The sequence below is a fragment of the Sinocyclocheilus grahami genome, unplaced genomic scaffold (assembly GCF_001515645.1).
Source record: "Sinocyclocheilus grahami isolate Dianchi unplaced genomic scaffold, SAMN03320097.WGS_v1.1 scaffold161.1, whole genome shotgun sequence".
Taxonomy (NCBI): Eukaryota; Metazoa; Chordata; class Actinopteri; order Cypriniformes; family Cyprinidae; genus Sinocyclocheilus; species Sinocyclocheilus grahami.
In genome coordinates this window covers 1,275,182-1,290,385 of record NW_015505340.1, presented here as the reverse complement: position 1 = coordinate 1,290,385, position 15,204 = coordinate 1,275,182, and the positions used below count along the sequence as shown (strand labels likewise).

At 37.6% G+C, this 15,204-nt stretch overlaps 2 protein-coding genes across 4 annotated transcripts in view; one reads left to right on the top strand and one right to left on the bottom strand.

Moving 5' to 3' along the window:
* Positions 1-11,414, top strand: part of LOC107592940 (exostosin-1b-like) — a 104,062-nt gene extending 92,648 nt beyond the window's left edge. The window contains 5 exon segments of the mRNA XM_016282528.1: positions 1,594-1,689; positions 4,989-5,078; positions 7,812-7,972; positions 9,093-9,264; positions 9,335-11,414. Coding sequence (XP_016138014.1) covers positions 1,594-1,689; positions 4,989-5,078; positions 7,812-7,972; positions 9,093-9,264; positions 9,335-9,520 — 705 coding nt within the window. The 3' untranslated portion in view covers positions 9,521-11,414.
* Positions 11,415-12,358: 944 nt separating this feature from the next.
* The window catches only part of LOC107592939 (mediator of RNA polymerase II transcription subunit 30), a 24,274-nt gene continuing 21,428 nt past the window's right edge, over positions 12,359-15,204 (bottom strand). For all 3 annotated transcript variants that reach the window (XM_016282526.1, XM_016282525.1, XM_016282527.1), the window contains exon 5: positions 12,359-13,237. In XM_016282526.1, coding sequence (XP_016138012.1) covers positions 13,142-13,237 — 96 coding nt within the window. In that variant the 3' untranslated portion in view covers positions 12,359-13,141. The remainder of the gene's footprint in view (positions 13,238-15,204) is intronic.

Below are 15,204 nucleotides of genomic sequence, written 5' to 3'. Positions count from 1 at the left end.
TCTGTGGATTGAACGACTAGTCAAATAAACTGGACATGCGGAAAAAATTTGGCTTGCTTTGAGTTTAATACATTTCTAATGGGATGTTAACATAAAGTTGGACAATTTTTTGAAGACTAAATTGGTTATATCTAAGCTATCATTTGTATAATTCTCACTGCACAATTGTTCAGTTGTTGGATGACTAGTTGACAGAACTTTAGCATCCACCCCAGTACGGGGCTTCACTCATGTCGACATGCGATCTTTGCCTCGCTCCTCCATAAACGCAGTTTGCATAATCAAAAAATCCAACCTTCAGGCTTTGTTTTGTTTCTAAGAGTTTAAGTAGTTTAATTATGTCTCTGATCTTATTATAGATTATAGAATACTTGAGAGTTTGAAGAGGCCTCCTGATCCTCCTGCATGTAATATCATTAGACAGTCAAGCTTTCATTTATTGTTCTGCTCCGTGGTTTGAGAGCTACGTGACTCTGCGATGGGGAGTTAATGAAATGAAAGATGCGGTTAAGTAAAAGGCTTGATGGCTGTTTATATCACCAGCACATTAAAACAGGATTTTAAAATCAGTGCATTAATATAGTAAATGTAATAAATAAAATAAATATATATTTTTTAATTATTTAATATTTAAATATTTTATATAAATACATTTTAAATATTGTCTATTTAAATATTATTATTTATTTGTATTATTTTTGTGAATGTTAAACCTGATCAGCGAGCCTATGTCTTTACCCAATTTCACTTTCACGCCTTTATTGCTTTTCTGTCAGTTTATTCAGTGTGCGCGTGTCTGTTCGTGTTTTGATGTCAAGACCAAAGAAATGAGACCAGAGACCTAATAATATCAGCGTTTTAAATTCTCATTTATATGCATTTATTTTTCTTGTGGGTTTTTTGATAGTCTATCACTGTTTTGTTGTACATGTAAATGTCCCTGAAAAATCCCCCTGAAAGTGTGCAAAGGGTGAGTTCAAATACTCGAGTGCTCTTAATCAGTTGTTTAACCCCGCTCTGTGAACTAACTGACTTCTAAATCACAGACACTCTCTGAGAGGAAGGGCCCCTCTTAAAATGTTCCACATGAAACATTTATGAGTGTTAACGTAAAACCAGAGCCAGAGGTGTAATCACTCAAAGACACTTGAAAGTGACAAAACAAAATGAATTTAAAATAAAAAAAACTCACGGCTATGACGAGCTGTAAATTGAAACTGACATTGCATTACAAATTTGCGACATTCCAGGCTAATGCTAAAACCAGATAAACATTTACAGAAATGTGTGCGAACTTCACGGAGTGAAAGTCCCTGAGACCTTTCAATGTGGCATGTTTGGCATTCACGGCATACGTTTTACTGTCACATGCTCTGTTTAAGTGTGGCTTTTTAATGAAGTATGACTGTGTATGAAAGTATGGAACTGATTTGTATTATTTATTTTCTTTGGAAAGAAACGTGCGACTGGATCTGATTTTAGTCTTTCTGCCCCCAAGGCCTCAGTAAAATAAATGTACTGTACAATTCAAAAAAATGCATGGTTTTGAAAATTGCCTTGTTTCTGATCTCTCTTTCTTTGTTTTTTTTTCAGATTATTGTATTGTGGAATTGTGACAAGCCTTTACCTGCCAAGCATCGATGGCCGGCCACCTCAGTGCCCATTATTGTAATTGAAGGAGAGAACAAGGTGATATACAGTATGGTTTCTTTGAGATTTCAATAAGGTTTCCCAAGTTGTTTCCACTTTTTGACAAATGACATTATGACAGCATTAGATGTGTCACAAAGTCTAAAAATAAATGCATGAAACTTTGTGAACGCTGGTTTTAATGTATACACTCCTGTTCCAAAGTTTGGAGTCAGTTAGATTTTTTATTTAGTTTTTGTAAATTAATGCTTTTATTCATCAAGGCACCTTAAATTGATTAAAAGTAACAGTAAAGACTTCTATAATGTTACAAAAAAATCTATTTCAAATTAATGCTGTTCTTGTGAACTTTCTATTCATCAAAGAATTATATCAAATGTATCAGTTTCCACAAAAATATCATGCATCACAATTGTTTTCATTGACATTTAGTCAAGTCACCTTTATTTCTATAGCGCTTTTAACAATACAGATTGTGTCAAAGCAACTTTACAGCATTATATAGGAAAATAGTGTGTCAGTAATGCAAAATGACAATAGAGTCATTTAATTAGTCATTTAACAAGACGCTTTTATTCAAAGCGACTTACAAATGAGGACAATAGAAGCACTCAAAACCAACAAAAAGGCAATAATATGTAAGTGCTGTGACAAGTCTCAGTTAGCCTAACGCAGTACATGTAGCAAGGTTTTTTTTATTATAATAAATATAAAGAAAACAAGAAGATAGAATAGAAAAAGAATATAGAATGCTAGTGTTAGAGGCTTTTTTTAAGAAAACAAGTAGTAAGAATATAAATATAATAGAGAGTGCTAGAGTTAGATGGTCAAATGAAGATGGAAGAGATGTGTTTTTAGCCGATTCTTGAAGCTGACGAAGGATTCAGCTACTCGAATTGAGCTGGGCAGGTCATTCCACCAGGAGGGGAACAGTTAATGTAAAAGTCAGTGAAAGTGATTTCAACATTGATATTAATAAGAAATGTTTCCTGAGTATCAGATCAGCATAGAATGATTTCTGAAGGATCATGGGTAACACTTTAGTATAGGAACCAATTCTCACTAATAACTAGTTGCTTATTAGCATGACTCTCATTAACATATTGTCTGTTTATTAGTACTTATAAAGCACATATTCTGCAAGAATCCCTAATCCTACCCCATACCTAAACTTAACAATTACCTACTAACTATTAATGAGCAGCAAATTAGGAGTTTGAGGCAAACATCGTAGTTAATTGTTTGTTAATAGCAAGAATTGGACCTTAAAATAAAGTGTGACCGGATCATGTGACACTAAAGAATGGAGTAATGGCTGCTAAAATTAACATTTCAAAATAGAAAAATTGTGGGTTTTAATTGTTCTAGTATTTCACAGTATTGCTGTACTTGATGAGCATAAGAAAATCCTTTCAAAAACATTTTGAATGGTATATATGTAATGTTTTTCATTGGTAATGAAAGTTATTGGCCTGATAAAGTCTGTCACAAAATTGTGACTATATTTATATGTATTGCAGTCAAATATTAGTGACACACAACAGAACATCCTGCACTTTTATAGGTGCTCGTAGGGCTTGTGTGGATGTTTCTGGTGTAGGCTAAAGCTGTGGAACAGAGAAGAGGGACTGTGAGTGTGAGTGTTGTTTCCCAGTGTTTGGAGCGGAGAGGGATTAGTTTTCCTCTGGCTGAGGGAAGAGAGCAGTGAAGTAGTGCCAGTCAGCCTGTGGTTTGTACGGCTTGTGGCAGTCTTGTTTACAGAGTAGTGTGTGTGTGTGTTCCCACCCAGACTAGCTGACGAGGAGACAGCTCTTTTAAGCCGTGATTGACAGCCTGGTCTCATGCCACACTGAAGTGTTGCTTTAGGCATTTTCCTTATTAAACACTCCCATTTCTACATTATATGAGATCCTACAGAGAATACCATGCCTTTCAGACTCACTTCCTGTGGTAGAGCTGTGCTGCACTGGATTTCATTAAGGACTGCATGAAACAACATTAACTTCTTACTGAGAATTGGTTTAATTTGATTGAAGCGTAAAATTCCAAGGGAAGTAAGATAAGGCGGGACTTGGTTTTAGCCATTGCGATTGGATGGTGAAAAACTATTTTGTGTAATTTTGTGAATATTAAATTTCCTGTCCATGCAAGCTGACTTGCGTCAACAGAAAAATTGGAAAAGGCAGAGAATATTTTAATAATACATTTAAAAAATAATAATTTAATCCTTTTTAAATGTTTTTATTTTTATTTTTTTAATTAACAAGCATGCAAAAACATGCACTGTGATATGATTGTAAATAAGGGCAATTTAATTTTTTTTTTTAGTAGGGAATTTTAGAAGTGATGCACACTAATACATTTTTTACGAAGACCAAAATTAGCATTTTCGTTTAGCCAGAAACCAAACCAAAAAAATGTGGTTATTCAATCTGGGTAATTGAACCTTGCTGTTCACAGTGTTGTTTTCTCATGTGAAAAATTAAGCCAGTTAAAGTTCTAATGCATTTAGCCAAGCTAATCCATGTTTTGTGCATGAAATGGACGCTCGCTGACACAGTCAAAACACAAATATTTTCTGTTTAAAACTTCTTAGTTGTTACTATTAGTAGTAATGTATTAGTGGCGGAAAATGATCATGAAATGCATCTAAGGGAAATCTACTTGAAACATGACTCAACTCAATTTTCAAACTTGATTCTGTGGTGCGGCAGTATGGCGTCTGTGGATTTGAAGGAGAGAAATGTGAGACGTCCAGCGTTAGATTTAATCCTGACTTCACGGGGCTATCACTCACCTGCACGTGCCTCATCTTTCACCTTCATATTGTGGCTGTGGCTTTCTAGATGTGGAGTGTTCCCTGCGGGCACTGCTGGCAGACTGCTCATGTGACTGAGGGGGGATTTACAATGGGAAGCACATGTGTATTATTTCCTGTTTAGTTGTGCTTTTAGACACCGTCTTCTTTCGGTGTATTTATGACTCCGTTTGTCACTTCCTGACACTGTTTTGACGTTTAGTGCCATTGAGGCTTGATTTTTCCATGTGTGTTTTGACAAAAGTTAAATAAAATGTTTGCATGTTTATGAAGCACTGTGAGGGGATGTGTGTGGGTGGCCTGTTGTTGTATGCGTCTGTGACAGGACTTCAATGTGTCTCGTTTTGTAAATTTCTGCATCTTATTAGTGATCAACCACACATGCACAACAGTAACCAAATATTTGGAGTTTAATCCAAACAGAGAAAAATATGAAGAGAGGCATTTTCCTTTTATACAAGCTTTCTATCTGAAGTCTTTAGATAAAATCTGACCGTACATATTTATTTTCTCTCTGTAGGTCATGAGCAGTCGGTTTCAGCCCTATGACAGTATCATCAGCGATGCAGTGTTAAGTCTGGATGAGGACACTGTGTTGTCAACCACTGAGGTATGGACTATAATTCTCCTGCTCTCTGTGTCTCTCTGACTCACACATCAGCAGTGAGGGTGACTGCCGTCCTGAGCTCTGTTAGCCTGTGGCCCTGCAGCACTGCTGAAGACGGCGCTTCCTCCTGGAAAGTTTCCTTTTTCATTTTCTATCACTATTCATGGCTGTAAATGTCATCTTTCTTTTCTGGGGTCTTCGACAGGAGGTCAGAGACGTTTTTATTTTAGCTTTGTCAAAGTGAATGTTTGCGATTTAATGACACATTTAATGTAGCTACAGTTATTAATGATGTTAATTAAAAAAGATTTGATTTGAAATAATCAAAGCTGATTGAAATGTTTGTTTAGATTGAAACCGATCAGCCCCTGTTTTTGGGAAAGGTTTTTTTGGTTGTTTTTTTTATGTTTTATCATTATTAAACAAACCAAGATGGTACATTAAACTAAATTAATTTATTTGAATCATTTACATTTACATTACATACATTTAATTAACATAGTTATCATCAAAACTCAATATATTATATATATAAAATAAAATAAAATAATTATAGATAATAGCTATAAAATCTAAAAAATACTACATACATAATACAGATGTGTGTGTATGTATGTGTACAGTTTGTTGACAGTCATGTGTATAATTTTATATATAAAAGTTTAGCCAGTCATAACAGAGGTCATTTACTTATGGGTACAGTACAGTAGCCAGAATACCCTGAAAGGATCAAACAGATGAAAAATGGTGGAAGTTTTTGTTGGAAAACAACTTGAATAACATCATAAGTGTGCCTCAGGGAAAGAGACTGCTCCTTTCCTGGCCCTATATTAAAAATAGCATCCATTGCAGCTAACAATAGGGCAGATGTCGGATCCGTAACCCTGTAGCTCCTTAAAGTGAAAGACGCCTTATCGTTTGAGCAGGCTTGTGATCGCTCCCTCCTCAGCCACTCTCGGATTAAACCCCCAACCTTTCAGCTGGCAGTGCAGATTTGGTAACCACCGTGCTTCCGCCACCCATAATCAGCTCAGCATGGCCTCAGCCCTCGGTTCCTCCCTCTCTCGGCTTCTTTCTGTCCCCTGCATTAGTGGCACTCTGCAGTGAACGCCAGTGAGAAATGGCCATCCCTTATCAGAGGCAGCAGAGCCAGTTGCTGGTCACAGAGCCACTTGACGCACACAGCTGAAGTCAACCTCCTAAACCTGTCTTCCCTCCTGTGCCTTGCTCTTTTCTTCCTGAAATGGAGATCTTTAATCATGTGTTATCTTGACCACACTGCAGGGAAACTCCAATTACTCTTTCTTTCTTGAACTCCCCCTCCCAAATAACCCCATTTGTGTAGCTGGAGACTTTGGCATTACATGCGAGGCGGATGTGCTGCCGGTGGGGTTACGCCAAGGTTTCAGTGTATATAGTAAATTAATTTATTTGAATCATTTACATTTACATTACATACATTTAATTAACATAGTTATCATCAAAACTCAATATATTATATATATAAAATAAAATAAAATAATTATAGATAATAGCTATAAAATCTAAAAAATACTACATACATAATACAGATGTGTGTGTATGTATGTGTACAGTTTGTTGACAGTCATGTGTATAATTTTATATATAAAAGTTTAGCCAGTCATAACAGAGGTCATTTACTTATGGGTACAGTACAGTAGCCAGAATACCCTGAAAGGATCAAACAGATGAAAAATGGTGGAAGTTTTTGTTGGAAAACAACTTGAATAACATCATAAGTGTGCCTCAGGGAAAGAGACTGCTCCTTTCCTGGCCCTATATTAAAAATAGCATCCATTGCAGCTAACAATAGGGCAGATGTCGGATCCGTAACCCTGTAGCTCCTTAAAGTGAAAGACGCCTTATCGTTTGAGCAGGCTTGTGATCGCTCCCTCCTCAGCCACTCTCGGATTAAACCCCCAACCTTTCAGCTGGCAGTGCAGATTTGGTAACCACCGTGCTTCCGCCACCCATAATCAGCTCAGCATGGCCTCAGCCCTCGGTTCCTCCCTCTCTCGGCTTCTTTCTGTCCCCTGCATTAGTGGCACTCTGCAGTGAACGCCAGTGAGAAATGGCCATCCCTTATCAGAGGCAGCAGAGCCAGTTGCTGGTCACAGAGCCACTTGACGCACACAGCTGAAGTCAACCTCCTAAACCTGTCTTCCCTCCTGTGCCTTGCTCTTTTCTTCCTGAAATGGAGATCTTTAATCATGTGTTATCTTGACCACACTGCAGGGAAACTCCAATTACTCTTTCTTTCTTGAACTCCCCCTCCCAAATAACCCCATTTGTGTAGCTGGAGACTTTGGCATTACATGCGAGGCGGATGTGCTGCCGGTGGGGTTACGCCAAGGTTTCAGTGTATATAGTTAGTCTGTTTGTGTGTGTGTGGTGTGTGTGTGTGTGTGTGTGTGTGTGTGTGTGTGTGGTTCAATTCACTGCTGACTTGAGATCCAGCTGAGGCTCCGCCGCTGACACTTTTGATGTGTTTCAGTAATTATTTGTTTAAATGCTTTGATCTTCGAAAAAGGAGGGCATCTTCTCAGCCTGCAGCTTTGAAAGCGTGTTTGTGTATGTGTGCGTGTATCTTTGTCTGGATTTTGTCATGAGAGAGCCTTCATGCCACCATCCTCGATTCTTTATTCCTTCTTTTTAATTTGTTATACTGCTGGTTTGGCGAGTAGCTTCTAACTTGAGCTAAACGTTGCCTTGCAGGTGGACTTTGCCTTCACGGTATGGCAGAGTTTCCCTGAGAGAATCGTGGGATATCCTGCCCGCAGTCATTTCTGGGACAATAATAAGGAGCGCTGGGGTTACACATCCAAATGGACCAATGACTATTCCATGGTTCTCACCGGAGCTGCCATTTACCACAGGTACTGCATGTGGAAACCGCTGCTTCACTGGGAGGAAATTAGGGCAGTGCCTTCCAGTTACATTTTATTTGCACAGGTGTATTTCTAATGCCTAAAGATGAATACACACTGCCATTCGATGGTTTGGGGTCATTTTTTTGCCAGAAAGGAAAACTTTTATTCAGTAATGATGCATTAAATTGATTAAAAGTGAAAAGAAAGACTTTATTTAAAATAAATGCTGTACTTGTGAAATTTATATTCATCCAAGAATAATTTTTTTTTTTTTTTAAAGTTTCCACAACAATATTAACTATTCTCAACATTGTTGATGAGAAATTTTGAATGTCACATCAGCATATTAGAATGACTGTATATGATGGATCATATGATAGGTCGAGTAAACGCTTAATGAAATTCATTCGAATTATTCATACTAAAAGTTAGGTAATATGCTGGTTATGTCCAAAATCAAAAGCAGTAACCTCACAAATTTTCATAATTCTAGACATCTTTAAAATGTAGATTACCATTGCAATAATTAGACTAGGTGATATTTTGTAAATATTAATACGATTATAATAATCTTCAGGTTAAACCGAATCATGATCTTAAACAAGAAGTAGTCCAAATATAAGGATCTGTTTCTATCATGGTAACACCACAGACATGAGGATATGATTTTTCTTAAAATATCACAAAAGTATTTATATAAAATAATTTTCTTGGCAATATAATTATTTTATTATGTAATTGTATTTAATTTAACATGCATAATATTTATTTTAAATAAAGATTTTCTGATTATTATTTTTGTAAAGTTGATGGGCACCACCTGCCACCACAAATGTAGAATTATTCAATTGTCAGAAAAACATGATTTGCAGTTTCCGTAGTAAGCTAGAAACTTGCAGCAAGGACACATTTGTAGGACAAGTAGGCATTAAATATATATTTAAGGAAAATTGTGTTTAAAAAAAGAACCTATTGATTAAAAGGCTGATATTGTTTTTTTTGCAGTTAACGAAAAAAAAATCACTATCTCTTATCCAGTCCAACACTGAGCTTTTGAATTTATGATTTGGTTGTCTCAACCTGTCCTTGACTATGTCCATGCCCTCCATTCTGTCCTTTTCTCCAGATATTACCACTTCCTGTATACCAACTTCCTGCCAAGTAGCCTGAAGAGCATGGTGGACCAGCTGGCCAACTGTGAGGACATCCTCATGAACTTCCTAGTGTCTGCTGTCACCAAGCTGCCGCCCATCAAGGTCACACAAAAAAAGCAGTACAAGGAGACCATGATGGGTCAGGTAAGTGTAGATAATTAAACCTACATGAGCTTAAGCAAGTCATCTAACATTGTGCATCTGTTCCTCTTAGTCATCTCGAGCCTCGCGTTGGGCGGACCCGGACCACTTTGCCCAGCGTCAGACCTGCATGAACAAGTTCGCCAGCTGGTTTGGCGGCATGCCACTGGTCCACTCCCAAATGAGACTGGACCCCATTCTGTTTAAGGACCAGGTCTCCATCCTCCGTAAGAAATACAGGGAGATCGAGCGGCTCTGACCAGACTGGCGCCCCTTGACGGACATTTAACAGGGGGCCGCAATAGACTCACCAGAGCTGAGGAGGACCATAGTGGTTCAGTTTTCCCTTCAGCACACAAGCAAAGGACAAAGACAGCAGGATGTGACGGCCTCTGTGGACCTTCAGACACACGTGACACACTTTTTAACTCTTCGGAAGATTTAGTTTTGTTTCAAGGTTGGTAACAAATGCCACAGAAAAACTCATCTTTCCCAGCACATGAGCGAGGAGTTGGACGACAGGAGGGACGCATCATCGTGTTAGCACTTCTTCACCCCGCCACATCGAGATCCATCCATCCATCCATCCATCCATCCTCCTGCATCGGATGTCAGCATCACTTTCTCTGAATCAGTTCTTTCCAAGGTCTTGAGCCATGATTGTGTACGATTGAGCCCATGCTTTTATTTCCAAGTTTGAGGTGTTAAGGTTTTTTTCCTTTTCAAAAGACTTCATAATCATTTCGTTTCAGTGGAAGTGATTCAAGGCTATGATGTAGACAGTGAAGGTGAAAAGTTCACAGACACAGAAATATTGCAGTGTGCAAAAAAGGGCCTTAACATTACATTCAAAACGGTGGTCCCTCTTATTAGTGGCATAAAAACCATTTATACACCCTGCAGTATTTTATTTCTTATTTTCAAAAATGGTGCCAAGACTAATGAGTTGCCTTAAGTGGCTTGTCAAACCCTCCCTACCTAATTAATTCATGCAAATCCACCTTAAAGTGTATTTAAAAAACTGTACTAGAAATCCCTAAATCCTCACGTTATTAAACAGCCCGACTTCGGAAAAAAAAATTTGTCAAGAGAAAAATTAGCATGGAAACAAAGGCCGAGCTTACAGTGCAGTAACACCATCTGTTTAGGTGAGAAAACTTTCATAGACATCAGCACATGACAGGTTGCATTGTAAGGACTTATGGCTGTAATTTAAGTGAGACGTCTCTCACCTCCTCTATCTTCCCTGTCCCTGTGAAAAATGAGCTGTCCGTCAAAGTTCAATGAACACTGCCTCAATTCTCCCCTTCGGCCTCCTATTTTAAATGTGACTCCTTCGCATATAAAACTCACTCAGCCATAAATGGACACCTGGCAAATTTATGTCCCCTAGAAAGTGGCAAGTATGCTTCTATTCCATCAAAATGTACATCCATTCTTGTTGATTTCATATCAAGGGAACGGCTCTCAAGACTTTGGGTGTTGTTTCACTGTTTTCCAGAGTTAGAGTGGAGCATGTTGTCAGTCTCCGCTCACAGGTACTTGAATGTCTGATGACTTGAAGGAGTGCCGTGCTTTAGTGGCCTTTTGTGAAGGTGACTGGACTTAAAATGTGCCAGCTGTGAGCCAAAGCCTTTTTTTTTCCTTTTCATGTTTTCTGCACATAATGCATCAGAATGCGGTTGATGCTGTGACATGATGTACACTGCATATTTTTTTATCCCCCATCATGGTCAGCCCACGCTGAAATTTAAATGCATACCTGACACTGAATGTTTAGGAACCTGAGTTTCAGACTTCAATTGTTGTGCATTGTATTTTAATAAGCTATTTGACATTGAATCATGAGTTAAAGGCCTGAGAAATTTGCAGTAATGCTCCTGTGTTTCATTAACATTATCCGAATGAACTGGCCTGAATGAAATTTTAAAATGTCCATCTTGACATTAACGTTTAGGTGCTTGCTTGAATCTTGTTATACAAGTATGTGAATTAATTTCAAAGTCCCTGAAAGCTTCAACTATAATTGCCCTCTTAACAGTTGCATAAAATGTTCATTAGTTAATTAGTTGACTTTGTCATCCTTTTCTGACTTTTTTTTTAAGAAACGGCACACATCTGGTTAAGTTTTAAGTTCAGCAAATCATCTAGTTAAAAAAATTATGTCCAGCATTTATACCTATGTCATATCACACAATTAATGTCTGGCCTCGCACAATTTCAACAGCCAATTATGTACACTTCAAATACAATGTACATAATCCTTGTTCATACAGCTGGATCTGCACAATTATATATAGGATGATGCATCCAAGATGATTTTAGCAGGTAGATGTGTGCATCAGATGTCCGTTTTGATTAATATGTGCATCCCATCCCATCACGATACCCTTGCCAACACTGTCATCAGGGCTCATGATATGTCCAGATCTGCCCAAGGCCCTTGTCAGTGCACAGCATGTGTGCAGACAACACACTGATAAATGTTTGCATTGACGCCAATGTTATTTTAACTACCCAGCTTAACGTGACAATTCATTTGAGATTGGCCTGTTGAATGCTGCTGCTACCACTACACACTTGCAAGATCACCAAAGAATCTTGGCAAATTTAAACTCACGCAATTGTATTATGTTGTCGTTAGCAAACTGATTCTTGCATTTTCTATACTTTTTCATTCTGTTTCGATCATCCTGTCTCAAGGCTAACTGGTAAAATTAGCATCTGATTTATCTTACATTATGTTCTGTGATTAGCAATAAGCAATATGGAGTCATGCTCAAAAACATCACTGATCTCTCCCTGATTGTGCCTTTTGATTCAACTGAGTTGAGTTTGTGACCTCCGCTGTCACATGGGACAGAAGCGGCAAAATCGTTCAAATAAAGTTGCGTCATCTGCGGACACTAAAGTTTCACAACATCTGTTAACCACTCGACTGTATTTCTCACGTTAGGCTGTTAACCAGACTTGCATGACCACTTTAGACTATTTATGAGTAAATACCGATTTGTTTTGGGTTCTTTTTGTTCAGAGCTGTTTGTTTTGCTCCCTCCTGTCCTGACCCTTCATCCCAGTAATTAACAGAAGAATTTTTATAGAGGTAATAAAGAAATTGCAAAATGCCAATTTTGTATGAATGATTTATAAGAAAATGAATAAAGTCATATTTGATGCTATAACGACATGAATTGCATGTTTTTTTCCGATTAGAGGTTACAGATTAGGGATTACAAATAATGTAGGGTATATTGAACCATACATGCTGGAATTTAGCACTATTGATTGTGCGGTTACTGTAGACAGCTGTGCATTTTTTTTCTTTTTGAATAGGATGCTTTTATATCTAATATTAAAATCTGACCATTTGTTCTTGATTTTTTTTTTTTTTTTAAATAGAAGTCGAGACAAGCATTGGTATATGTTTATACTTAATAGATATAGCACCACACTAATATGCAATGTTTCATACAATATTTTTCTGTAAGTTATGATTGAACTATAACTATACTATACAGTTTAACCGTAAATAGCAGCCATCGCTCATGCAAAATATGAGTATACTTGCGTAAAAGGTTCATTTTAAAGCATATCTGAGTGAATGAGCAGACTGCTCAGACCTCCTAATGTTCATCAGGTTGAAAATTGAATCCAAGACAGCTGAACCGAATTGGTATTTCAACCGTGTGTTATGAATGTAGCAGAATTTCTTCAGTCCAGTCCACTCTTTTCGCTTCCTACCTTCTCTCAATTTTGTGCCTCGCTGCTCTTTCCTGCATCTGTCTTACGTGTCCCGCTGAAAACAGCTCATGAATGCAGCGAATACAGGCAGTGTATGTACAACAGTGTATGACTGCACACGTGTTTGTGAGTGTGTGTTTCAGCTCCTGACAGCCAGCATGGAGTTGATCTCCCAGATGAGGTTTCTGAGTTGGTCCATAATCATCTTCAGCTGCTGGTTCTTCTGTTTGAGTTTCTGTGATAAAAATGGAAATAAACATTTTCAGTTATTGAGCGGTTAATATGCAGCACTGGTGAGCAGAACATCACTGACATAACATTTTTCAATAGTGTAACAGCACAGCTATTTTCAAAATGATGTAGCAGGGTTTTTTTCCCCAACAACTACCTGTGTAGCATGACAAAACTCATCTTATGCCACATTATATGTCATTACTTCATTGTGCAGAGCTGTAAAGCCAGTAATGTAAGCAAACTCACAGAATAGTGTGATCAGTTGTATTCACTGTGTAGTGCATGTGCATCTGTAGCACCACAGCAACAGAAACTATATTTTGCCTGAGACATTAATTAAATGTGACGGAATAACATGGTGCTGCTGGATAATTTTGATTGGGCCCAGTCTTTGTTTTTGCATGTAGCATGCCAATAACACAAGCTGAAATTATACAGTGCGACCAGTGTATTCCAGTTGATGAACAAATGTCTTTTAATGAATCAGTCAAAAGACTCACAAACTCAAACTGGTTTGAATCACTCTAAAGAGCTACTGAACATCTGACTATCTGTAGGCAAAGATGCCCATTCTCAAAACAGTCTGAAATGGCATTAAATAGTTGTACATAATACTTAGGATGGTGGGAATGTCTTGCTTCATTTAAAGACGAAAGTAATCTAAAAATAATTAAGATGAAAATAAAGGGAAAAAAATGAAGATAAAGATTTTTTTAATCAGTCACAAAAACTTTTTTATTACATGGCGAAAATAAACAAAAAAACAATGGTGAGATGTAAACATAACTAGGGCGTCCACACCGATCAGATGATTGAGTTAGTTCATTCAGTGAAGAATTCATCACTCTGACTCAAACTGGTATCTCGAGTTCACGAGTCTTTTAAATGATTCACTGAAAAAAAACAGCTCAGAAGAGTCATTTGCTCATGAACCAGACTATAGTTGCACTATGTGCTTGTCTAGCAGTAAAATGTGATAACTATGTGAGATAACACATGAAACATGTTTTCTTGCCAATTTTTGGCATTACATTGTGCTTCTCATATTCGATTCACAAGGCAAACTCACATTCATAACTCGGGTAAAACAATTACTTTTACTGTGTTGCTGGAGATTATCACTGAAAAGCGGTGCTGAAAACACTGCTGCATGCTGTATTTGTGTAAATAGTTTAATAACATCACCTTAAGTAGGCTCAATACATTTCGTTGCTTTTGTTAGTTTAACTGCTTTATGAAAAGGACTATATAGTTATATACTCAGTAGGAGTGGAACGGTTCGCGGAAAAATTTCGAACCATACGGTTCTCCACGCACGGTTCGGCACGCGCTAGGACAGCGGTTCAACTTAAATCTGAAGGCAAGGCAAGTTTATTTGTATAGCACATTTCATACACAATGGTAATTCAAAGTGCTTTACATAAAAGAAAATAAAAAAATAATCACAACAATAAAACAAGGAATTTTAAAAGTTTGAAAATTATTTAAAAAAATGTAACACGTAAAACAATTAGGGTTCTGCTAATGTATGTTTCTGTTGATGGATGCGCATTCTGGTTTCCCAGTACATTACAACAACAGCAATAAATAAACGTGGACAAACCATTCACTCTTGTTCAATACGAATGTCTTATGCTGGAATGTGAGCAGTCATTTATTCCATCATCACCCGGGTGCTGATAGCACGCGCGAACAGGTGAGACCTGAACAGCACACGTTGATATCTGTTTAAACTAAACTCATTTAAGCTTTGCCAGTTTAAACATTTAAGAGCCAGAGGACGCGAGGCAGTGAGAAGATTTCGAAGATCATCCGAAGCCTCAGAACGCGCGCAGATATTAAGCTCTATCTGAAGTATTGTGTTTAAATAATGGACAAATTCACACAAAAATTATGTCAAAATGGCCGTCTTGGTAAGTATCCCATAGCAGACATAGCCGGCTGAACGTACTGTATCAGTGCACTGGA